The 25,694-nt window shown below is 39.3% G+C and overlaps 1 protein-coding gene across 1 annotated transcript in view; it reads left to right on the top strand.

Annotated features, from left to right (window-relative positions):
* grm7 (glutamate metabotropic receptor 7) overlaps nt 1-25,694 on the top strand; it is an 87,621-nt gene that overhangs the window by 29,552 nt on the left and 32,375 nt on the right. Inside the window, exons 2-6 of the mRNA XM_077607980.1 lie at nt 4,841-5,057; nt 12,862-12,997; nt 14,562-14,716; nt 18,179-18,316; nt 22,547-22,747. Of these exons, the coding sequence (XP_077464106.1) occupies nt 4,841-5,057; nt 12,862-12,997; nt 14,562-14,716; nt 18,179-18,316; nt 22,547-22,747 (847 nt within the window). The remainder of the gene's footprint in view (nt 1-4,840; nt 5,058-12,861; nt 12,998-14,561; nt 14,717-18,178; nt 18,317-22,546; nt 22,748-25,694) is intronic.

Raw genomic sequence — 25,694 nt, 5'->3', positions numbered from 1 at the left:
ATCAACTGTCAGACACATGCAAAGGTGTTTGATTGCAATCACACCGCCTTTCAGTTTACCTGACTTTTAATTTGCACATATCAGTCCTCTAACAACCAAGACTCACCACTTTTATTAGCCAGAGGTCAAAGCAGTAATTTGAAAGAAGGCTCTGATAACATGAATGTTTGTGCTGAGCCATTCGTCAATTCTGAGGGAATAAGGAATGAGGCGAATAAATATACCCACGGTGCATTCTCAGAAACAAGTGATCCCAGTGAGACAAATATTTACGCTAAGCCCAGTTGTGCCTGTCTTAGATTCCAGAAAACTCAAACACCTTGTGACTCCTCCATAGCATTGGTAAAATTGCATCCAATAGATGTGTCTCATTTAGGCAGGATGACTCTTTTTAAATGCAAATCACCCTGGTTGCTACAATGCTCCCTTTTTGAATCAGTCCAAGCCATGAACAAAGCCCATATGCATGTGACCTTTTGGAAAGACTGAGGCTTGAAAGACATTGAGTAATCTTTAGTTTGCGATCGTCTGCTTCTCAATTTGTCAGGTTTGTGCGCTTGACCCCCTTTGCGTTGTGGGTCATAGCTATAATTCACAGTCTGCAAGTTGTAGTGATCCCATTAGCCGGTGGCTGTGTCCTCATTTATGTGTTTCTCCTGTGTCCGGCTGCATTTGATCACCTTAACACAAATTGATGACTTTCATACAGTGCTTTGATTAGACCCTATGATGAGTTACGGCACTCCGTTGAAGAGGAATCGATTTTTGTGCATCCGCATGTCTTCCGCTAGATGGGCATTTTGATTCTAGACATGCCACGGCCAGTTTCCATAAATCACTGTTTGTGCGTCCACCATCATATTTAGCCATCACTGCAATTTGACGTAAGAGAGATGGATGAAAGTCTTTTTCTGACAGCCTTGATTGAAAAAATTCGGCCAATGTCAGCGTATGACAAAATATCGAGGAGAATTCAATTCCAACTTCTGGAAATATGAAAACATGGCATCTGGTGTTTTTTCCCCTAAATATATTTTCTCAAGACAGACCCGTTTTTCTTTTTTTATTGTATTATTTAATGTCTTTTGTCTTTTACCAGTTTCGTCATGCACAGTTTCTGGGTGTGATGACAAGTAAGCTTTTGTTGTTGATGATGACGACAGGGCCTATGTCCGATTATTATTATTGAGGACCCAGCAAACCGACCGTCTGCCTCTGCCTTGTCTCACCTGTTGAAAAATTATTTTCTATGATTCACAACAGGGGGACCACATTAGTACACACATTGTGAAACAGCTGTTGTTGTATTCATTCATTTTCAGTACCGCTTATCCTCACAAGGGGCGCAGAGGGTGCTGGAGCCTATCCCAGCCAGAGTGTTCAACCAGCCTACCATGCATGTTTTTGGGATGTGGATCTGGAGAAAACCCACGCCAGCCTGGGGAGAACTTGCAAACCCCGGACAGGAAGATCCGAACCTGGGATTTAATCCTCGATCTCAGAACTGTGAGGCCAACGGGCTGACCACTCGGCTTGATTAGCAATTGAGGTTCTTGAAATGTTCTAGTTCAGTAGAGAAATGCTGTCAAGATTCAACATGCACAAGCAGAGTCAGAAAATGCTTTTTTTCTGCGTGAGTCTTGGCCAACTTAGTGTTCAAAGGTGTCTTTGATACTAATCAAACGTGAATTCCTGATTGAGTCTAATCAGAAATGTGGCCAGCTGCCATCTCTGGGGGGAAATGCCGACATCAGTCCTTCCTCCTACGCTTGGCTGTATTTTGATTCATGTGATGATTCACGGTGCGAGGAGGAAGATCTAACTTTGATTGTAATATTTGACTTTTTAGATGATAAGACAGTGGGAAAGTGTTATCATTGGGAAGGAAATACAGGTGGAAAACAGAACTAGTCAGAATGTTGGTATTTTAGATCTATCTGAAAATGAACACGGTGTTCCCAGAATGTTTAAAGATATTCTACATGGAATTATTGCTTATTTTTCACAATTTGATTGATTCAGCCTTTTGCACAATGGGATGATTTGGTCGATTTGCATGTACAGTGCTGAGTTGACATTATCAGCAGTTGGTTGATTGTGATAAATGAGAGTGATTAAAAAGGTGCTGTCAAGGAAGACAGCTATGGTTAACACATCCTTTTACAAAAATGCTAGGCCTCCCCCTAGACACGATTGCATGTAAATACATAAATAAAATAATATCGGCCTGGTGAAATAGGGGTTACTAGCACGTAAGCCTCACTGTTCTGAGATGGAGATTTAAATCTTTGGGTGGATTCTGACCTGTGTTGAGTTTCCATGTTCTCCCGGGCCTTGGTGGGTTTTCCCCGGGTACTGGCACTGTCAGATCATGCCTTATATTGTCCACCATTGAAGTGCTAAAATGAATTAAGAAATTTCTAGCTGAATATGCATATATATATGAGGAAAATCCCTTTAAAACTGTGCATGCAATGTGAATTCTACACAGATGACTATGTAGAATTCAATTGTAGAGGAGATGTACTGAACTGCATTTGACCTGATTTTTGAGGAGACAGGGAGAACCTGAGCATCTTTGTTTGCAACTGTGTGTAGCTGGGTAAATGTCATTTTTAGCTCTAAAAGATTCAGATAACTACATGAACTGAAAAATGCATCTTTGCTGGATGCCATAATTTATAAAAAGGCAGCATGTCATTCAAGAGTAGCACTGCTGACAAAGCAGTACCCCATCCGCCATCTAAGAGCAGTATGGTTTATCCCACGAGCTAGCAGGGGTTTAAGCGCCTTTCACTATGGTGTGTAAGCTCCATGATGGCGTCGTAGAGAGCTAGGAAAATATATATTTGCAAATTAAACACGTCAAGAATAGGGATGTGTCAGCATTAGAAAGATGCTGAAACAAAAGAAGAACCCAGTGGCTCTATTTGATTGGCATCTGACTAAAAAAAACACTGGTTTTAATTCGACTTTCAGAACCCTAACATTGGTTTTGAATGCAAATTTGCAACACTAACTCTACATTGAAACCCTAGTTTAAATCTCTAACCTGAGTTTAAAACATAGGTTTTAAACCCTACTTCGGAACCCTAACTCTACATTGAAACCTTAGTTTGAAACACTAAACCCAGTTTTAGACCATACTTTTGGAAACCTAAATCTATATACCCTAGTTGAGAACACCTTCTGATTCAGGTAACAGAAAAATAAGCAAAATAATGATTTTAATAGGCTATTTTTACACTTTACTTTCCCTAAGAATAGTTCAGTACAATGTAATATATGCAACAACAAAAAAGGTTTTAATCATGTTACATAGCGCACCCCAAAAATGGCAGTCACTTTTTTTCAAATATTGATTTAGCCGTAGTTATGAATGTAGAAGACATATCTAGAGTATTTCCACTTCACACATAATTTAGTTGACCTGACCTGCGATTGGCTGAACAGAGAAGCATGTCTGTATATCCTGCTCTTAGGTCATGTAATGGGCTTCTGTCTCTGGTGGAATACATCATTTTCAGTTTAATAAGACATAGAGTCACATTGAAAGATTTTAATGTCTCTGTCAGAAGCCTTTTGTTGGCAAGTTAGGAAGAATATCTTTCAATGCATAATAATGGGAGAATCCATAGTTCAGAAAATCAGCATATCCATTACATGAGTCCTTTTGACTTTTCAAAGTGATTCTTTATCTAGTGTTGATTGAAGAACAATCTCCTGAGACATACAGCCTTTCAATTGTGCATTTGAGTCTGTGCTGCTTTTCTTCAAGGCAAGCAGCAAAGACAAGTCCCGTCAATTATTCTTTAGTGGTGTGAGAAGCCTTTGACAAGGGCCATATGTACCTCAGTAACAAAGCCTATATGTACTTACAACATGAGAATCCCAGACAAGCTCATATGGTCAAATATTGATGTAGTAAATATAAATGCAACATTTGATTCGCAAGCCACTTTGTCAAGGGAGCCGCTTGGCATGCTAGCGCCAGCAGCAATATATACAGTTAATTGATGTTAAAGTGATATACAAGCACATGACCTATGCTTGAGGTGTCTAACATGAGCAACAACCTCGTCTTTTTTTGTCGTTTGAATTTGTATTTATTTATTAAACTTCATTGATCGCCAAGAGGTGATTCTTTTTACTTTGAGAGATGAGATGTCAAAGTGACGTATTGTAACCCTTGGCAAGGGGATATTTTTGCAGATCAAACCCAATCTTCTTGTAGACTCCCATATTAAGCCATTTTTTCCTATACACCATATTTATCAAGCACTTGATAGATACTATCCAGATATGATGTTTGTTATTTTTTGTTTTTTTTATGATTGCAAATATGTTAGACATTGAAATAGACACAATATATACAAAATGGCATGCTTCCATATGCACAGGTGTTAATCAATGTGATTTCATACTTACATTAGATCTCTTTAAAATGCAACAATCCACATCAAACAATTGTCAATTTAATCAAGGGAATAATTTACATAAATGACAAGTATCAGCCACTGTTGCGTAACAATAACCTCCCAAAATATCCATCACCTCATTGGTCAATCAAAGTAGACTCGACTACCATGTGAGCATCAAATAAGAAAATATCTGAAGTTCTTTAATTAACAGCATGATTATGAGGCTGTAGGGAATGACACCACTATTGTGATCCGGGAGAATGTTGCCCAAAATAGCTCCACCCACTTTTATCACCCTGGGTGCAGTTGCCAGGCAACAAGGTGAGATTCAAGACGTGCCAAATAAAAGTTCAATACACTGGTCCACGTTTATCATCATGTCAAGCTCAAAGTTGAAATGACCCTTTCTCCCTTTTAAGATCCCACAGATCAGCTATGCATCAACAGCTCCGGAATTGAGTGATGACAGACGATACGACTTTTTCTCAAGAGTGGTTCCTCCAGACTCCTTCCAGGCTCAGGCCATGGTGGATATCATCCGAGCAATGGGTTGGAGTTATGTCTCCACCATCGCCTCAGAGGGCAGCTACGGAGAGAAAGGAGTCGAGGCATTCACACAACTCTCCAAAGAAGGAGGTTAGTCTTAGGTCAACAGTCCTCAAAACAAACATGTTTATTTGTTGCTTTTGTTTACGTTCTTCAACCCATGTGTGTGATTTTAAATACTCGTGTGCCTTTTCCACTCAGCTAAAAATGTTCTTTTAAATGCCCATTTCACTTCTTAACATTACTTGTTTTTGGGAAGATGAATTATTGATGCTCAGCTCCCCAGTGAGTTGTAGTGTTACTGCAGATTTAGACAGAGAAGAGACTTGTAAAGAAAATATCACATCACAATAATGAGCATTGCTTTTTAAATTATTTTTTATTGTAACCGGTGTCGCTTTTTTTCCGCAGCAAAACACGAGGAATCGTGTGAAAATGTCGGATTTCTTTCATTTCGACAAGCGGGAGAAGAACATTTGGCTAGGGTTTTGTTACAGTGCCTCCTTTCTCTTTTGCTCATCTTCACCATTTTTCCCTTTTGTGTAGCCCAGCTACTGAGCACGCTTGGCTCTTAGATGGGTAATAATAGTCAGTGCTCTTGGTGCTCTGCCTGTCCAAACCACTTTGGTTGCTTGTATGAGGGAGCAGGCCACGAGATTGTTCATCATTTCAGAGAAGAAGGCTTACCCTTTTGGCAAAAGTCTCCATTCTTGAAGACACAATTGAAATAAATTCAAAACAAAGACTGTCCTATTTCTGTAATATTTTAGAATCCATCAAAACAGATCCGTACAGCAATTGGGATGTTACAGAGTGAGAGGCACCATATTTTGTAGATGTCAGTGCTTTAAATTGCAGTCATTTTTGGACTATAAGGGGGTGCTGGACTCTATCTCAGCCAACTATGGGCAGTAAACTAGGCACATCCTGAATTGGTTGCCAGACAATTGCAGGGCACAGGAGACGGAGAACCGTTCACGCTCAGACTCATCCCTACGAGCAATTTAGAGTGTTCAACCAGTAAAGGGGGCATTCACTCTTCACCAGCCTACCATGCATTTTTGGGGGGATGTGGGCAGATCGTAGGAGTGATTGGGAATCTGTCGATTTAGCTTAGCAATAAGCTCTGCCTCTGTTTTTCAGATCTGAGGTACAAATCTGGACTCTTGTGTGGAGTTTGGATGGTTAGTTTAAATAATCGACAATCGTTTATCATTAAAAGACCTGCTTTACACGCACAACAACATACGTTTGCAAAGTGTTGTTCCTCACCACTACCTCTGAGCATCCCAATCCATTTGATAAACCCACAGAGAGGGATTACCATCTTCTGCAGCACACTAATGTGCACAAACCTCAAACATGGGGAAAAAAGCGTAATGAAACCCTGTAGGCAGTGATCAGAAGTACTGCATGCATAAATATTTCAGATGTGTGCATTCACATTTAGTGTGATCACTCATTAAAACTTGAAGATGCTGTTTGTGGCTGTGTAATCTACATCGACAGACCTAGAGCAAGAGACAGCTGCGCAAAGTGAGAGAAACTCTATGTGGAGAATATCTCCCCATTAAAACATATTCCAAAAGTTTCACTTCCCCTAGATCCTGACAAGCAAGCTTCTCCCAGCTTTCTTTCCCAGACACATTCCTTGTGGATTTGTTTAAATACATTGCACTGAGCAGTAAACAAACTAATATTATTGTGACTTTACCAGCCATAGAGAGAGAGCTGAATAACAGTGAGACTCATTCTTTTTCTGCTAAGCAGCAGCCATTTTAGCATATAAAATAATCAAATACAAATGGGAATTATTTGCGTTAAAGAAACCCTTTAGAGCACCCCAGGCATCTTCTTTTTAATAAACACATTCATTATGCAGGAGCTCTTCTCAGGAATAATTAACACTCACAAAACTCAGTCAAATCTATCAAAACAGAAATAAACACCCAACTAAATGTGAATATTTACCACCAAGGTTGTAGATGAGAAGTAACAGCGCTACAAAATATTGTCATGAATCTTATTGTTAACATCCATGCTACATTCACTACATAACAATATTTAGAGTATCAATATTGTGACTGTCTGATGAGAATCCTTTCCGTCTGGTTGGAATGGTTTTGGTAGTAGTATGATAATCTTCAAATCTGACTTTAACCTTGCAATCCTTCCTTTGTGGCCAAAGAGGCATTACTATTTTCAATGAATGGCTGCTGCACTACTAACAGCTCAAGACAACAACCAATCAATGTTACTTTTCACTAATTATTTTGTCCATGAAAGAGCCCTTCCTGTGTGTGTGTATGTGTGTGTGTGAGGTTTTGGTACTTTTATAGTGTGAAATGTCACTGTACCAAAAATGATTGCCATCAAAGTCAAGGTTCTGTTTGATAAAAATACCAAAGAATCGATTAACCATATGATCTTATCTTCAGACTGTGTAATGAAGAAAGAGACAGTTTCTATTTTCTTTTCATTCATTTAGCAATGTAGTTCAAACAAAAATATTTCCACTTGTCATAAAGATGATAATATCTGAAATTGCAATACAATCCTAGCTCCTTATAGAAAGTGACTTCATGTATTTTGCCCTAACCACAAGCAATTTCCAGACAGTGTTTTATTCTTGCATCTGAGCACGTTGATATATACGAGACCTTGAGACGTTTTCAGTGGCCTCACTGTTTGTAAATGTCAAAGGCATTAGTAGGTTTCTTGTTTCACCATTTCAAGGAGAAGCATCTTGCAGGCTAATGCGTTATGGTTTAGAATGATGGGCAGCGTGTATTGATCCCCTCGGTTTTTAACCAATCCTCCTTTTTTTCCACGCTCCTCACGGTTTAGGCACTGTGGACCATTGTCCACCTTGCAGGTCAATCTTCCAGAGATAGATCTTGTTTTTTTTTCCTTTCCTTCTGCCTGGACTACATTTCAAAAAAACATCCCAAAGCATATTGCAGTGGAATTGAATATCGCACATTGCCAACACAAAGGCCTATTTGAAGAGAGGGTTGGATGTTCGTTAGCAGTTGCAGTGATCTGGGGAGAAAGCCAGATGTGTCTGAAAACAGTATAAAATAGAGCAGGATATTTTTTGCATGACCTTGTGGAGAAGCCAAATCTCACATTGGCAGAGGAACCGCTCACAGGAAATGAAGAGAAATGAGAATAACATGGATGTCATCTGCATGTCAGCTATTTGATATAGTCCCTATTAAGGATGAACGAGTGGAAGAAAAGAACTTGCCGTTTTTTTCCACTGTCAAGGTGATAAATATAATTTCATTGCTCAAACTCCCACAAAGATTTGGCTTCTCATGGAGTAGAAGAGGCAAGTGGTTGGTCAAAATCATTGAGAGCCTTCAATTTTCAGAGATTTTTATTTTAAGAAGCAAAATGATGAGGTTCACTCTTTGGCTTTAGTAAACATTGTCATATCCAAGGGCAAAGAGGATGAGGATGAATAACTGACAGTTTAGTTTAGTGCATAACCAATGGCCCCAATGATAGACAAACTGAGAACTTCCACACATTTAGGCATCATGATCATTGAACTAAAGTCAGAATTTTATGGGAGGATTGATAATAATGATTTATAATAAAAATAATGTAATCACTGCAGAAATCCTGTCATTTAATACTCAGTAAAGAATGCAAAGGTGCAATATAAATTACTCTTACGAACCCAGTTCAGTTCATTCCCCATGGTACGGCTTCGAGTGAACTATAGTCAAGTACTCACGTCAAGTTTATTTAGCCCTTAATCACAAAAGGGTCTCAAAGGCTGTCACACACCCATAGTTCACAAGAATCTACTACATCCTCAAGAACGTGGTTACTGACAAGGAACATTTCAGAGAAAAAAATATCAAAAGGATAACCCCCGCCCTCCTACCCAAGGGTGAACAAGTTGCAATGGATGCTAAATGGGAAAGATTTATCATCATGCTACGATGCTGCATAATGTTAGATAAAGCAGGATGATGAGTTATCCAATGAAATGAAGCGCTGCAGGTGAAATCCTCTCGGGAATATGTTCTTCACAGAACCTGCAACACGTTTGGGCAAGAGGTCTTCCTAAAATCTTGTCTCAGCTAATCCATGAAGACTTCTTACAGCGACAGCCTCGCTCAGCTCATTGCCACACATCCCCATCTCCTCTAACAGGAGCGTTGGGGGAGGAGTGATGAAAAACAGGCCAGAATCTTGATGACAGCATGTAAGGCGGAGCAAGGCACTAAATGCATACTAAGTGTGTTTTAACCGAATGCAACAGTGTAAAGATAGATTTCAAGATTTAGATGTGACTCTTTCAAGCATTTCTACAGAATTAGCATCATTTATTCATGTGGACTTCGCATCCTAAAGTTCAGGAGCCCAAATTTAGAATGCTAGTCTTTTTTTCTTCTTCTGTGCATCTGAGACATCTTCAGGAGGTAACCCGGAAACTTCAACAAAAATCTTAAATATGGAATCTTAAAATATGGATCATAAACTCTTTTGTGGAGAATTAATTGACTTGGATGCTGTTTTTAACCATCATTGCACTTTATAGCATCATATCATAGTTCCCACATACCAACCATATATATGTATATATATACATACATACATATATATATATGTATGTATATATATACATACATACATATATATATATATATATATATATATATATATATATATACATACATACATACATACATACATACATACATACATACATACATACATACATACATAGTTAAAGCCAATATTGCCCAAAGTGTGTCAACAGGCAGAATGGTGCAGAGATGAAGCCTCCGTATCAGTCTGTCCCAGTGAATAATGGGCTGAGCCGAAAGGCAAAGCTCTCGATTTACTGGTCGATCTATGTTCCAATCCTCTCCCATGGTAGGATTCCTCTGAATAGTTTTCAGATTGGATGTTCAGCCTCTCCCTCAAGAGTAAGTTTGAGAAGCTCCATATTTTTTTACAACTACAGGTTACTTTTGCATCCAATTCACCTCTCTAGCTACAAGTTTGGTTAGAACCTAAAATGTTTCATCTAGAATTATTACTGCCCCAAATTTACTAACATAATCCATTTTGACTTCACCATTCTGTTTGACTGCAACTAGTATCACATTGTAGACACAAAAGGACAACTGTATCAGGCTTCGAAGGTTGCCATTTTTTACATCACATTGCTCAGCTAAGACAGACAGCTCTCTTTGCCACCTGCCTGTCAATGCCCAAAACACTCTTGCCCCTTTTGCCATGCAGTGACAGGCAGAGGCGGTCCGACACACACCCTAGTACTCTGAAAGTACAGATACGGCACTTGAATTTTCACCAAGCCTGTCTCCTTTACTACTTGACTGACGAACGGAAAAGGGAAGAGGTGTTCCTCAGCCATTCAATAATTTAGAGACCTTCTTGCAACAGCTGGTGCACAACAGTCCACTCAAAAGATGAGTTCTGCTTCTAAACTTCTTCAGTCCTTCCTCTTGTCGCTCTCGCTCTCATTCTGCATTATTGACCAACGGCTGTTATAGCACCATTATGCTTCACTGCAGGCTAGAGTTTTGTCATTATGGACTTAATGCTTTTTCATGGGACCTGAGCACCTCTCAGGATAATATGAGTTTTCTTAGCCTGTAGATTGGATGGATATGATAACTACCTGCAGACAGATTGGCCTTTACAAAAATATGCGACAAATGGGCCAGTATCAGATGTAGCGTGCGTATCGTGTCATAATATGAGCTCTCGGGCTGTAATCACTTTGGAATGGCTGAGCTTTTGTGTCATTCCTGTGAGCACTACAATCCAGACTTTACGGTGCAAACGACACCAAGTTTTTTTTCTTCCGTTTAACAGGATGCTCCGAGTGCTTAAGCAAACGCCTAACACATTGGTGATATCCCTATGTTTAGGTTTAGTCCGCTAAGAGAGGATGACGGCAATCATCCTACAGGTCTCCAAGCACTTAAAGAATTAGTTCCTCAAGGAAAAGAAAACAATATTCCGACTTATTCTGTGAAAAGACAGTTGGGAAAGAGTTCAGAAACTGTCGTTTTGTTCTTCTGCAAAAAAAAAGCCATCACGACTGGTTGATCTGGCAGCAAAAACTGTTTGTATCAAAGTAATGAGCCTGAGGAGACTGGCAATTAGGAGTTTACTTTCATTTATCTGTCTACTCAGAGAAATGCAAACGGAGATGTTGGCTAGGCTATTAAGTTGCTTGAGTGGGAGAAATTTTAATTGGTTTGGGTAAAGCTCGCTGTTGATTCAGAATGCACGCTGATGACCAAAAAGAATTTTGGTGTTACTATGCCACAGGTGATTGCATTATTTCTTTAGATTTCTGAAAATCAACACATTACTGTTCTTTTGAGCCAGGGGTAGGGAATTTATGGCTCGGAGCCTTATGTGGCTCTTTTGGTGGGTGCCTATGGCTCCCAACTAACCTGTCATTTAATATATGGAGTTCTGAACGCACCAATGGGAGCATCACTGTGGCATTGACCTTACATCTATCGCCGCTTTAATAATATTTTTTCAATTAGACGACTCTTTATGCATACAATGATTACCAACAGCGTAACGATGTTGTCAAAAGAATTCAGACTTTTTCTACTTTGAAAGGGGTGAAATGAGTAAAAAAAGGCATACATTTTTCATGCATTTTAAATTCTGAGTATGGCTCTCAGGTAATAATATTTGAAAATATGAATTGTTTACGGCTCTTTCTGTCAAAAAGGGTCCCGACCCGTTTTAAGCCATAACAAATGGTTGCTGTTTAAAATGTGTTTCCAGAAGTGTGGCTGTCTGCTAGCAAAGCACATGCTGTACGTGGCCTATACCCTTGCTCGCGTGTAAACTCATTAGCGGTGACCTGTCGAAAAATGATTTATCATCAGTATTAATATTCTCCTTGTGATTGCTGCTTGTACGATGCGATTAGATGAGGGCCCAACATCAGATAATGTCTTTCAATAAAAGGCAAATCCATAATATAAAATCTGTAACTTTATGTCCCTGTTGGTCGAGGATTAGTGGATTTGTTGTCACAGGTATATTGTTAATCCCTCTTTTGCCTGCAAAAATATCCTGGCACGGAGTCAGTTTTAGTGCGTGATTTATTGCCTGTCTCTCTGCTTTGTCGGTCGTAGTCAAAATCTGATTTAAAAAATGAGAGGAAAAAACAATTTATCAGATACAACTGCACAGTTGAGAACTGTATGAACAATTATGCATGATCAATATTAATTACTTTACCAATATGTTTTTTACAAGGTTGCATTTGTACTTTGCAGTGCCATCGGCATGCGTGCATAACATTCTGCTGCGACTTGTGATTTAGTGGTACGAACGAGGGAAGAATGACAGCAAAATGCCTCTTGTCAGATGAAGTACAATACTATGACAGTAAATATAGCAACATGTTCTCATCTCATCTCCTTTTCTGAACCGCTTTATCCTCATTAGGGTCACGGGGGGTGCTGGAGCCAATCCCAGCTGTCCCCGGGCCGGAGGCGGGGTACATCCTGAATCGGTGGCCAGCCGATACGGACAATCATGCACACTCACACCCATACCTAGGGGCAATTTAGCAATAAGCCTACCATGCATGTTTTTGGGAGGAAACCGGAGTACCCGAAGGAAACCCACGCAGGGCCAGGGAGAACATGCAAACTCCACACAGGTGGACCGACCTGGATTTGAACCCAGGACCCCAGAGCTGTGAGGCTGACTCACTAACCACTCGCTCCACTGTATATATATATATATATATATATATATATATATATATATATATATATATATATATATATATAGTATATAATATATAAATATAATATTTATATTTAAATTTATTGTTTTTTAAACTCTCTCCATCTTTTAGGTGGAATCTGCGTCGCCCAGTCCTTGAAAATTCCACACTACCCCAAGATGGAGGATTATGACAAAGCCATTCAACAGCTGCTTGAAACCCAGCACTCGAGGGCAGTCATCGTATTTGCCAATGAAGAAGACATACGGTGAGCAGTGCCGCATATGGTGGCGCCCTCCGTTTTTCTCAGGTGTGGTGATGTATTGCTGCGTTACGCTCTTTAATCTCTGAGTGGCAGGTCCTAAAGACAAGCCACAGGCAAAGATTTCCCATGCATCTAGCAAGCTTGTTACACAAACATGCCTGCGCAAACACTGGAAGACAGGGAATACAGATCACAAGAGAGCAACACAGATATTGTGTCAATTACAATTCCCCGTAGGGAAATGCCTTTGCGAAAAAAAAGAAAAAAAAACACAGTATCAAATATTTACTACACTACCTGTAAATTTGAAAATGGGAAAAACACAGAATTGTCTTAACAGGTGAGAAATGTGTCAACAAATGACTGAACAGAGAGCAGCATTTCTGTTTGTTAGTTGTCAAACCAACACTTGTGTAATGTTATTTTGGGGCAAAGGTTAAATTACGGTGGGATGCTGGGACTGAATGTGTTACTTTACGTGAACACCAAAAAAGCTGTACATTTTAAAGAGCATAATGTTTCATTAATTTATTCATCTTCTGTACCACGCGTCCTTGTAAGAGTTGCGGGGGTTTGATGCAGCCTATTCCTGCTGACTTGAGGCAAATGGCAGACTACACCCTAGACTGGTCACCAGTCATTCATAGGGCACACAGAGAGACAAACAACCATTCGCACTCACAATCATACCACCACCAGCAGGAATCGAACCCCCACCTGCCCACACCAAAGTCAGGCAAGTGAACCACTACAGTGTAGTCACTACACCATCAGGCAGCACATAATGTCCCAGTGGCTTATAATTATAAAGAAACTTTTTAAGAAGACATTTTGCCTTGCTTGGTGTAAAAGGTTTTAGAAGCATTGCTAAAACAGAGCTGTAAGAAGGCCTCCACAAATCATCCATCCATCTATTTTCAACAGCGCTTATCCTTGTCCAAATCATGGAGGGCTAGAACCTATTCCAGCAGATTTAAGTGAAATGCAGAGTACACATTAAAATGGTTATGAGTTGTAAGGTACCCACGGAGACAGACAACCATTCGCACACATTATCACACCATCTCTGATTGGGCATCAATACCATGATGCAAGTGCAAGGTCCGCTCTAGAACTGGTTTTTGTTCCAACCACACACGGAGCACCTGACTGTAATCAACTGATTACACTTATAAGACACCAGATTGGGTCTAACAGTGTCATCTTGTTTGGTTGGAATGAAATCCTGCACCCACTGTAGGCAGTCCTGAGAAGATATATAGTATATAGTCATATCTAATTAGTAGTCTAGAGACCGCTGCATTACACCATCAGCGACTTTCCATAAATCATGTGACATGGATTTAACCAATGGCAGAGCGTGTGGTCAGGTCAAGGAGTCTATATTGTCTTTTTGGACTGACTTTGCCCCAAGGTTTGTTGTTCCTTATGATAGAAGTCACCTGGGATAAGGTCCAGCGTACCACTGACCTTAACAAGGAGAAGCAGAGACAATGCATGGATGGAGCATGAATTACGCACACACACATTGTGCTGGCTTTCAATTCTTCGCAAAATCACCTTACAGGGGAGTCCTCAATGCCACTAAGAGAGCCAATCATGTGGGCCATTTTCTTTGGATTGGATCTGACAGCTGGGGGGCCAAAAGCAGTCCCATCCACCAGTTGGAGGATGTAGCAGTGGGAGCCATCACTATACTGCCCAAGCGCTCTTCTATTAAAGGTATATGCACACCGTCACGCCGTATCATCCATCATTATTGTCGCTCTTTCAGCTCCGCTGTTATGATGGGAGCCACCCGTTGGCTGCCTCCATTTTGATCTTTTTAATCACAGATGTTAATGAAGAAAAAGAATATGCTGTGCTGAGGGAATGATTTGGAATGGCCAAATAAGTTTACAAAGATGAACCTAATTTATGTCTTATTATTATCCTTTGGAACAGTATCATCAAATAGTTTGGTGATATGTTATTAAAATTAAAGCTTGGTTCACTATCGTTGGTTTAATTAGAGCGGTACGAGGCATCCTTTTGCGTTCCTGAAGGCTTTATAAATTGGACATAATTATTTTGTGTACACAATATCAGTAAAAATTAAGAGTGCAATAAATAGTGAGCTACTGCTTGCCAAATTGTGCACCTAAAATTAGCTTTGCTGGTTTGCCCTTTTACTACAAAAGGCACAAGTTCATTAGGTATTTATGCTGCTATATGTCTTCAGCCTCATTAGAACTGCAACAGAATTACCTTCCTTGGGTTGAACTTGCCAAACGGTTATTTTTGCTTATTATTAATCAACACTTTTGGAATGTTATTGTTAAACTATACATATAGCACTATATAGGTGGGCACGCACTTTTTTTTCTTGATCATTTTACAAAATGAAAAAGGCCTAGCAATATTAACCGTTGAAACATTAATTCTCATAGATTTTCTTTAACACAAACCAAACTGAATAGGCTTAATGAAAGGGCGCGCCATGTTGCATCAATTTCCGACTGACATGCACAGATAATGACACATAGCTATTGTTTACATTCGTAAATCAAAACTATCTCCCACTACTTAAAATAGTACGTTTTCTGCTTGCTGTACACGAAGCGTTCGTCATGTTTGCTGCTGAACACAAGCACATCTGATTAACAAATCATCAACAAATCGTCATTTGGTATTAGGATTTAGAAGCAGGTTGCATTTCAAATTTATGTTGAGCTGCTAACCCATGGGAAAGTGATGTGCAGGCAATTAATGTTGTATACAGTATACAGCTCTGGGGGGGAAAGGAGAAAAAAAGACCCTCGTGATTTTAGCAGTTTGTGCCAGCAAATGCCAGAGTAACAATTCTTCAATGAGAAGCAAAAAAACTGAAGTGTTTCTCATATTCAACATCTAAATGATTGTGACACAAGCACAGATAGAACCATCGGCTCCAAAGTGAATCCTTGATTTTGAGTTCTTCTATTTCTTTGTGTGTTCAGTTTTTGCAGTGTTGCATTGGTGCTTGAGATTGTCATTCTAGTTATACGTATATTAAAATCCCCAGTCAGCATTTGGTCATGCCATTATGTGTCTCTCTACTGTTACTGGAATTTTTACAGACTATTTCTTAAATTGTCTCTTTTTTAAAAAACGTCCTTTTCCTTAAATCAGAGTGAAATGAGATGTAACATCCCGTAAAGTTTACCGTTAGTGTCCGTTTTATATGGAAAGTACTTGTTACCCATGAGACATGATAATGTCAAGCAGGACTCCACATGCATATCCTGATCATCATCTTCATCTCTTCCATGCATCACAACCTCAAATATTAGCATGTGATTACTGTACATGGCCCGAATTGATTGCACGATGTTTCATGCATTTCAACACAGACTATGTGATAAAATACAATACGTATGCTGATTTAACTCCTCGGCACACTATTTTCCAAACTGGTCTCATCTATTTCTGCCTCAGTTGGCAATTTCTCCCAATAACGTTCCACACTCCTCAGAGAGCAACAGTGACCTTGATGCATGTATATTTAGTTAGCAGAAGGAAGATCAAGGTCCCGTTGCCTAGTTTTTCTCCACTGCGGGTTTTATTTGATAGGCAAACTCATCAGAGTCACTTATTTGACTGACATTTAGCTTAAAGCCGTACTTATTCACTTTTCAGCTATGTTCACAGCACTAATGTTGTCACATATGCTGGGCAGTGTGAAAATGCTTTATTAAAAATTATAACTCTGATTTAGATGAATCAGATTCCTATTTTTCTTTTCCTCTAGTCACATTGGAAAGGAAGTAGCAAGCTACATTTATTTTGTTACTTTTACTTAAGTTGAATTTGGGGCTATTTTTTGTCCAACCTAAAGCACAAGTTTTAACAACACTTTTAAAAAGCATGTTTGCAACCTGCTGATTTTTTTTTATTACTCAGATAAGCCTTTTTTGTTTGTCGGAGAGACCTGTTTCACATAAGTCTTACACCCGTCTAACGTAACTGCGAGTGACGTTTGTCTATATTTGACCAATGAAATGGATCCAAGTAATTCCATGACACTGATGCAAAGTGACACATTTAAGACAAAGTGGGCAGAAATTGAACAAATGTAGTTTACTGCTAACTTCCAGCTCATCTTAGAACTGGGTAATGATAAGAGGTATATATAAAATTGATGTCTAGACTAAAGAAAAGTTTAGTTTGTATTTTTGGCATGTGTTGTCATTCTAAATTATTGACATTTTAGCTTAGAGGAATTATACTTGGTACTTAGGAAACTGACTTTTGTTTATTATTCAAAACCCAAAACATTACCTTTTCCAAAAGATTATTCTCATATTGCTCTATTACATTTGTGTCTATACAAACATACATTGTCATTACATTTTAGGCCCTGTGATTGGTCACCATCCAGTTCAGGGTCAACCTTGCCTCCAGGACAAATGCCCACTGCCAGAAGATTAAGATCAATCGACTCAGCATCATCAGTCAATCCGCTTTTCGGGAAAAAAAACCTAAATAAAATTACATGAGTCATCAGAATTACATCAGTAGGCCTCACCCACTCAGATAGTATGACAAAATAATACGAAGACCAGCCTAGTCCTTAATATGTTAAATCAGTGTATTTTGGCATAAGTGGAAAAAAAAGCTATTAATTGTGAATTACGTCTGGGTAGGATTGCAAGTCACATTAGTGGAAAAAAAGTTTCAAAATCCTACAAGGAGACTTTTCTCCCCCTTGGTAGCAGCAGGGTTCTTGTCATGCAAATGCTCAACACAAAGGCATTTTAAAGTTGCTTTGACTTTAATACGCAGTACAGGCTTTGCAACCATCGCCACCGGCCTTCGTCTATAAAGTGATGAAACCAGTTCAGTACCATCAGGACTTTTCAGCCTGAGGCAATAAGCTGTGGCGCCATTTATCCTTCCTGTGCTATTTAATATGCAGCCTGTATTTTTCTTAATTAGCGTAATTTCCAGGAAGAATAAAGTGATAAGAGTTTCATAGGGCTTGAAAGGAAAAATACACTGCCATAGACAAGGTTTGACGTGGTGAGCGCTTAGTGGTTAGCCTCCAACACCTGCCGGGCAGAACCACAGTGTCACCAACACACTGTTACTCTTGTTTTCCAGCAGGTTTGAATTGGACCATAATTGGCTAGAACTGCGGTTTGCTCTTCTTTCCTCTTTTCCCAGGGTTTGATGAATACTTTACCGCACTCACCCTGGAGAACAATCGTAGGAACGTTTGGTTTGCTGAATTCTGGGAGGAAAACTTTGATTGCAGGCTACTCAGTGCATCCAAGAAAGAAGACACCAGCCGTAAATGCACAGGTAACGGCCTTTGTTTCCATTATATTAAATCATGTGTATTTTTTAGTTTTGTCTGGAATGGCTTTGCATTCAAAGTAGCGGATAAACCATTGATATTCCATTTGGCCCCTGTTGTTCCAGCAGAAAAGTCCAACAGTGGGTGTTTTTGCCCAGGGGGTTGACACGGAGTTATTATTGGAATAATAACAATGCATCATGTGTGTTGGTCATGCAACTGCTCCTGTGACTAATATCCTTGAACTCTTATTGCCATTTTCTTTCCATTCCCCTGTGCCAGTGGCAGGCTGCTTAGCCAAAGCATCATCATTTGGTTCCTTGAATAATTGATATCTGTCAGGTCAATATCAATGTTTTGAATTGTTGAGTTGCTTTATTTAAGAAGTTATTGCGCAGTGTGTCTTTTCTGGTCGTGTGTGTCACAAAGGAAAGGCGGGTATTCATCATTTCACGTCCTGCCCTCTGGCATACATATTCATCTGAATTTGGCTCTTGTGTGACTGTGTAGTCAACCGTATAGTATACTGTGAAAAGTATATCATTTTTGTTGTACGGTTGGTTTGAACATGGGTCTGTTAATTAATCACATACTGCATCCCTCCCAGTCCACATGTATTGGATGTGTATAACCCCTAATTGTAGATATTGAGTACCTAAATGATTTAAACAACATATTTCTTCCACTCTTGTTTTAATTTTATTATTTAGTAAAAGTATAACTAATTTAGACACTCAATGGTGTTCTTCTTGCACCTGACTTCTATGCAGGCTGGCAGAGTGTGATCAATTCTTAATTTGAATTAGGGTTCGTAATGGCATTTGTCATAATTATGATTATGACAGTCTTATGATATACATTCAACTACTGCAACCACTTACAGGAGAGAGAAGGCATGCGGAAACAGAAAGACGGACAGAGAGGCAGGCAGAGATAGGACAGAGAGAGAGAAAGTGTCTTTCCTGTGCGTAGTAGTCAGTTGCCTGGTGAAATCGGCAGGCTATAATTTTCTGTGCAACAAAATAATTCATACACATTACAATTCTTGTTTTAGGTATTTCATTTTAATGAGTCCTATTTTCCTGACTTTTTAACTGACGCTCCCATTCAGCTAGCATTTTGGTCACACTCGACAAAGTATTGACTTCTGTGCCATATCGCAATGAAGGAGAAGCATGAAATTCTGTAAGTCTTGTAGTTGAAAAGTAATTTCCTCTGAAGTCACTCTCCTGGAAAGTTGATGATGAGAAGCTACGAACAAAGAGTGGCTTCAGAAGACAGGGAAAGGAATACATTTAAACCCGCATTGTTTTACCACAACTTGAGACGTGTCCTGATTATTTCAGACCAATAACGTTCGTTTTGCTGTGTCAGTGACAGAGGTGGTGTTTTCCTCATTATTAGGCCGACCATCATTTATTTTGCATCAATGAATTTCAAGTTGCTTGTTAGTAATGATATAGAACGCCTACATAAACATAGCTGGTTTAATGACAACATATGCCTGCTGGAAGCAGTACTCTATTCAGAATGCAGGCCAGCCGGCAGCAGGCTGTTTGTACCTTGGGTTTCATTGAAGATATTCCTGTTGAATTTCCCTGGGTGCCGCTGTCCTCTGTTTCATTAATATTTTGGTTCACGCCCGAGGAGCTGCTTCCTAAACATCCGTCTTGAAGTTTTTCCGTGGCTAACATTATGTTCTCCAGCTCAGTTCTGCTGCCGTAGTCCATTTTATTTGGCTCTGAAATTACAATGGAAACGACGGCATGCGGAGTGACTACTTTATTATGCCCCGGTATTTGTTGTATTACCATCTTGGTGGTAGCACTAATATTAGTGTTGTGATGCATGCTCATATTACTTAAACACAGGGTGCCGACAGTTTGACAGGCATGGTGCTGCATTCATTGTCTTTGTGGGGGGATGCTGTTACTGTGGGACGCTGTATTAATGTGCCTTGCTCACATGTTGACACTTATGCTAGTGTGACACAAATGAGTGTTTGCTCACGGATTTAGTTTCTCTTTTCAATGTTCTTTGTGCCGTATTTCACCATGTGACAAAGATGAAAGATGCCCATCCGGGCTGTGCACACCACAAACCTGCCGTGAAATTATTGTAAACGACTTTTCTTCTTCCCTCGATCCAGCTATGAATGCCTTTTATAACTGTGACGGCAGTGCAACTGTTTTGACAGTTTCTTTTTTCATATCTCCAGTCGGGTTTCATTTGTTAATGTCAAATCCAAAACAAGAGGCTTGTGCGTTCAAAGACTGTGCATATAGGTCACCCTATGCCGGTTTCTTTGATGCCTGTTGGCTGTAATATGTTAAGTTCTGAGTAATGGACTGAAATGTCAACATTGATTGTTTTTGACCTCCTCCTGTTAAGCAAGCCTGATGTTTAACGTGTCCTGTTAGCATCTGCAAACAACATCGTGTACTCATGCGATTGAGGCCTTTTACTTTTCCTATTTTTTTCCACACAGAAATCATCGACTATATCATGCAAGTATCATGACTTGTGGCACTATTTTTTGGTTTGCACTTGGAGAAAAATTGTAGGCCTACACATTTCCTAGTTCATGAAAACAAGCATGGAAGAGATCCATATCGTATGTGCCGACAGGTCAAATTGCAGTGCAGTTAATTTTACGAGCGACTGGATAGTATCATATTTAATTTGAAAACAGAAAGTGATTTAGCATATCTGAGACAAAACGCAATGACAAATTTGGCATCTTTACATTTACACGTTTGGAATGCCAGAAACAAGAAATTAGTGCCTTATCTGCAATGCCATTTTGGAGCTTTTGAATAGTGGAGGGCACAGGTGTCCAAACTATTTCACAAAGGGCCGCAGTGGGTGCAGGTTTTCATTCCAACTGAAAGAGAGGAGACCTTTTCATCACTCTGATGCAATTAATTGTTGGCAATCAGGTACTGATTGTTGCAGCGGAAACCCGGTGGGTTAAACTGTCTGTTGCCGTATCGGTTAGAACAAAAACCAGGAAGCACAAGGACCCTTTGGACATGGGTTGATTGGAACCAGTCAAATTTTGGACACGTACGTTATCCCTCATGACAGAGACTGTGACTGAGTTCATTTAAATCACTGAGAGTAAGATTAGACTAGCTCCTATTTTAACATTTGTAAGAAAAACGGCATGTTTCAAATTCACTTTAGTCCAAGTTAAGGTTTTGCTCCACTTTATTGTTTTTTTTCCTAGGGTGCCAGCGCATTTGCATGTTGAGTCCAAGTTTAACATCTTAAAAAAATGTTGAATTCACATATGTTTGGTGCCTACTAGTGCACTGAACTTTTGACAGCAGCTGTCAGCATCTGTAAGCCTTCAAATGATCACATGGAGGTTGCTCACTGACAATTTGAACAACTCCTCTGATTTCAACTGTCTCATGGGTGGTGTCCTCTTCAAGAATACTGTTTCGGGCATGTTTTGCCGATCTTTAAAGATGCATAGATCCATTCAACACACACTCTGGAGAATGCTATTTTAAACAAAACACGGCTTTTATGCTATTCCTAGCTTCTATAACATTACTGGCCCTATATGTTTATTTTCTGTAACTCTTTCCATTCATAAAGAAAAATTCCCATTCCATCACTTCAAGTATCCATTTTCTTGCACCTTAATGGCCCTTTGGGTTGAGGTCTTTCCCATTGGGATATGTCCATCTTCCAATGCTAGGAGTGAAAAACAGCACATTTGGCCACATGAAGAATCCAACAGCAGGTTGTACATTACATATTCATGCTGTGTATGAGAGGCAGGAGGCAAAACCTTTACAGCAACCCATAGTGAAAGGGCACTGCACTGTGAGGAGGGTGTAAAAAGAACATGAAGCCAGTACAGAGAAGTGTGTCTCTAAAGTTCACGATGATTTTTATCACCTTGTGGATGTGAACAATGAGGGCCATTGTTAGCAGCAAATTACTGAGTAATTCAGAACATTAAAGGAATTTGCTGGCTTGGTCAAAGAGCGCGGCCCGATACTTTTCTTTTTTTGAATCTCTGCATCTGGGAGCGAAATGCTTCTCCTTATTTATTTACTCTGCTACATTGTCCTTCTTAGGTATAATTCTCCCCAAAGCAGACTATAACTCCCGGAAAATGTTAAATTAGAGGAAGAAATAGGAATTAGGACTGGTGAGAGCTGAAGTAACATCTAATGGTTTGTGTTGCATTTACTATATCTCTGTCCCTCTCCCGACAGGCCAAGAACGCATTGGGATTGACTCCAAATATGAGCAGGAGGGGAAGGTGCAATTCGTTATTGATGCAGTGTATGCCATGGCTCATGCGCTGCACAACATGCAAAGGGATTTGTGTCCTAACTTCCCTGGTGTCTGTCCACAAATGGAGTCTGCTGAAGGAAAAACTTTGCTGAAATACATCCGGAATTCCAGCTTCAATGGTGAGTGAGACGGTATTGATGGAGACACCATCGATAATTTCATGTGACACAACTGTTTGACCATTAAAAATACAAAGATCCCTGTGCTGTGTCCCCAAGCTACAGTGCTGCATACTAAATGCAACACTCCCATGGAAAATAGATGATCACGAGCTATCTCTGTTGACTTCCATGCTGGTTTGCTTTTACTTCTTTGTTTACCAGTAACTCTGCGTCTGATGGACGCAGTGTAACAAGGACAAATTAGAAATTGTATGTTAGGGAAACAAAAATAACGCCCATCTACCTAGCCTAGATAATAGCAGAAAGGTGAAAGGCTTCATCAAACTTTTTGATTAATTGAAATAACGTTTTTATGCCCTTGTAAAGGTGCACTTCATTAACGCAGAAGGAAGGTTGGGGGCGTTACCAACATACCATGACTTTCTTTTAACGATTCAACATCATTATACATCAACTTTAAAGCCTCATTGTGTAGTAATGATTTTAAATTAATTTTAATTGGATATGATGGAAAACCATTTGCTTTAGCGGTTTTGGGCACTGGTGGACATCATGACATTCATGTCATATTTACACCGACCTTCTCTACCTGTTATTAGTGCACCATTGAAATACTAGATGTGTAGTCTGCTTAAGTGGCTGGGGACTCAGACTTTTTTTTTTTTTAAATGCCTGTGCAAATCGTATCTATTTCTCACCATGGGTTTAAAAGGCAGAGGTTTCTTAGTATTGACATACACTGTGCATCTTTCTGCTGAGCTTGGGCTTTACTCAAAGACCCACTACCTCAGCACTCATTGGAGTAAAATCTCCCAATTATTCCTTGATGTAAATAGCCTTTACAATGTGTAAATCGCAAAGAATTAATTCATGAACACATCCACACAAAAGTCTAGCTCATGTTGTAGTGTACTTAAGGGGAAAGTGTTAATGTAAAAAGCCAGACCCTACTGAACCAATAATTCTATAGCCTACTTGGTGATCAGCTCATGATTATTCATGAACATATCTTTCGCACCACTTTCTTCTTGACTTGTTCCTGATTACTTCTCAGGAAGACATTGAGCAGCTCAAAATTGGTAACGACTCATTAATTGCTAATCACATTGAGGTCCTCTCCACTTAACAAGTTGCAACATGAGGTGTCAGCATACCAAACGATCTTTGTGTCGTTTACATTGATCTGCCATAAGGGGGTTATACTATACTCAATTTTAAGGCATCTACCTCAGAGAATTATTCTTCATATTGTGGCGAATGTAGCTTACAGTTGCGGTCTATATAGAGCTTTTACACGTGGAGACGGAACTCTCCAATCCGTAAACACTGAAAATTGAATTCACTGAAAAGGAGCGGACTTCATTTGCATTATAATAGTTTTTACATCTTTAAAGAAAGAGGAGGCAGGGACATGTTATAATTTTCATAGGGGGGATTTTGTGAAAGAACGTTACCCATACTCATTATAAAATACAGTGCTTTAGTAGTTCAGAATAGGCCTTTGAACAATCATAATCACCAGTTATTAACTTTCTCCTTCTGTCCTTCACTTTTTTCAATTGTTGCTAAAATTCAATATATACCCAGATAGGAGGCTTTGATTTTTTTAAAAGCATGAACAATATGATACTCAAAATTATTTCTATCAGACCAAGAATGAGTTAAAGTATTTATATTTGCATACTTGACGATACTGAGTGCCAATATGAGAACAAATATTGTTTAACTCGTTGGCTGTCATTGACGGCAATAAATTATTTGCTCCAAAAGTGAACCATTTTAAATGACCACTTGGTTGGCATGAAAGAATGGATATAGAAATGCCCTGGCACCTCTTTAAAATTATCTTAAGACCATTATATTATGAAATATCACCTCAGCAACCAATAAATGGGGCATTTCTATAAACGCACGAATGATTAAAACAAAAAGAAACTACTACGTCAGAATGTTGGCAGGTGTTAGGAAAGTTAGTTTCAGAAAACTATTTCAATAGCTCTAGCTCTGTGTAATATTTAAGGATTACTATTTGATGTTTTATGGGGTTTTTCACTTCTGGTACTCTGCATTATTTAAGCATGTACAGAAAACCATGTACTTAACAATTAATGTCAGTGGTTATTAATGACATCTGCACTGCAGGGGCAACAGTGAGTGGAAGAGGAAAAATGGGAGATGAGTTTGAAACAAGCAAGACTTGTGTCTTTACAGAGGTGCTGGTGTCTCAGCAGATGATCATTAGAAGCTTTTCTGAAGAACACAGTGTCCTTAGAAAATGGTTTAGATCAGGCTGCGCTCTTTAAAAAGAAATATGTGAAATATTTTGCCCAAACTGCCCTACTTTTTAGAGGTGCACACAGCAGTTCAACTCTGCCTCGTATTAAAATAACTCTCCCCTATGATATATTTGATGTGTATGTGTGCAGGGAGAATAATGTTCACAACATGCACTAAATACAGACGAGTATGTATTTAACTGCTCATGTTAATCCTCATTATACTGATAGAATACCGTAATATAATAAATGCTCTACCAATACATTATAACCCACCATTTCTATACTGCTTATCGTAATGCAAGGAGCTCTAATCTCTCCTAACTGACCTTAGGCTGGTTGCCCGTCAATCACTGTGACATTGCGAATGGGTGCATTGAGCGTGAGTTGATATCACTCCAGCTGCAGGGCATTCTGTTACGTGAAGCACTGCACCACCATTGAGCCTAAACAGTTATGAATTTAAATTGAAAATCATTTCTAGTATGTTTTACCTACTTAGTGAGTACAGCATGTACATATATTTTTCCTCTCCCGAAAAACAATTTCATGTAAGATGCTTTATCTTTCAAAGTGCATATAGCAAAAAAGGCACAATAACTACCACAACAGATACAATATCATTTGTAGATGCCCCTCAGAAATATGGTCTTTCATGTTTTGTGTTT

This window comes from Stigmatopora argus, chromosome 1 (genome assembly GCF_051989625.1).
Source record: "Stigmatopora argus isolate UIUO_Sarg chromosome 1, RoL_Sarg_1.0, whole genome shotgun sequence".
NCBI classification, from domain to species: domain Eukaryota; kingdom Metazoa; phylum Chordata; class Actinopteri; order Syngnathiformes; family Syngnathidae; genus Stigmatopora; species Stigmatopora argus.
The sequence above is the reverse complement of the archived record's forward strand: the minus strand, read 5'-3'. Positions and strand labels throughout refer to the sequence as shown.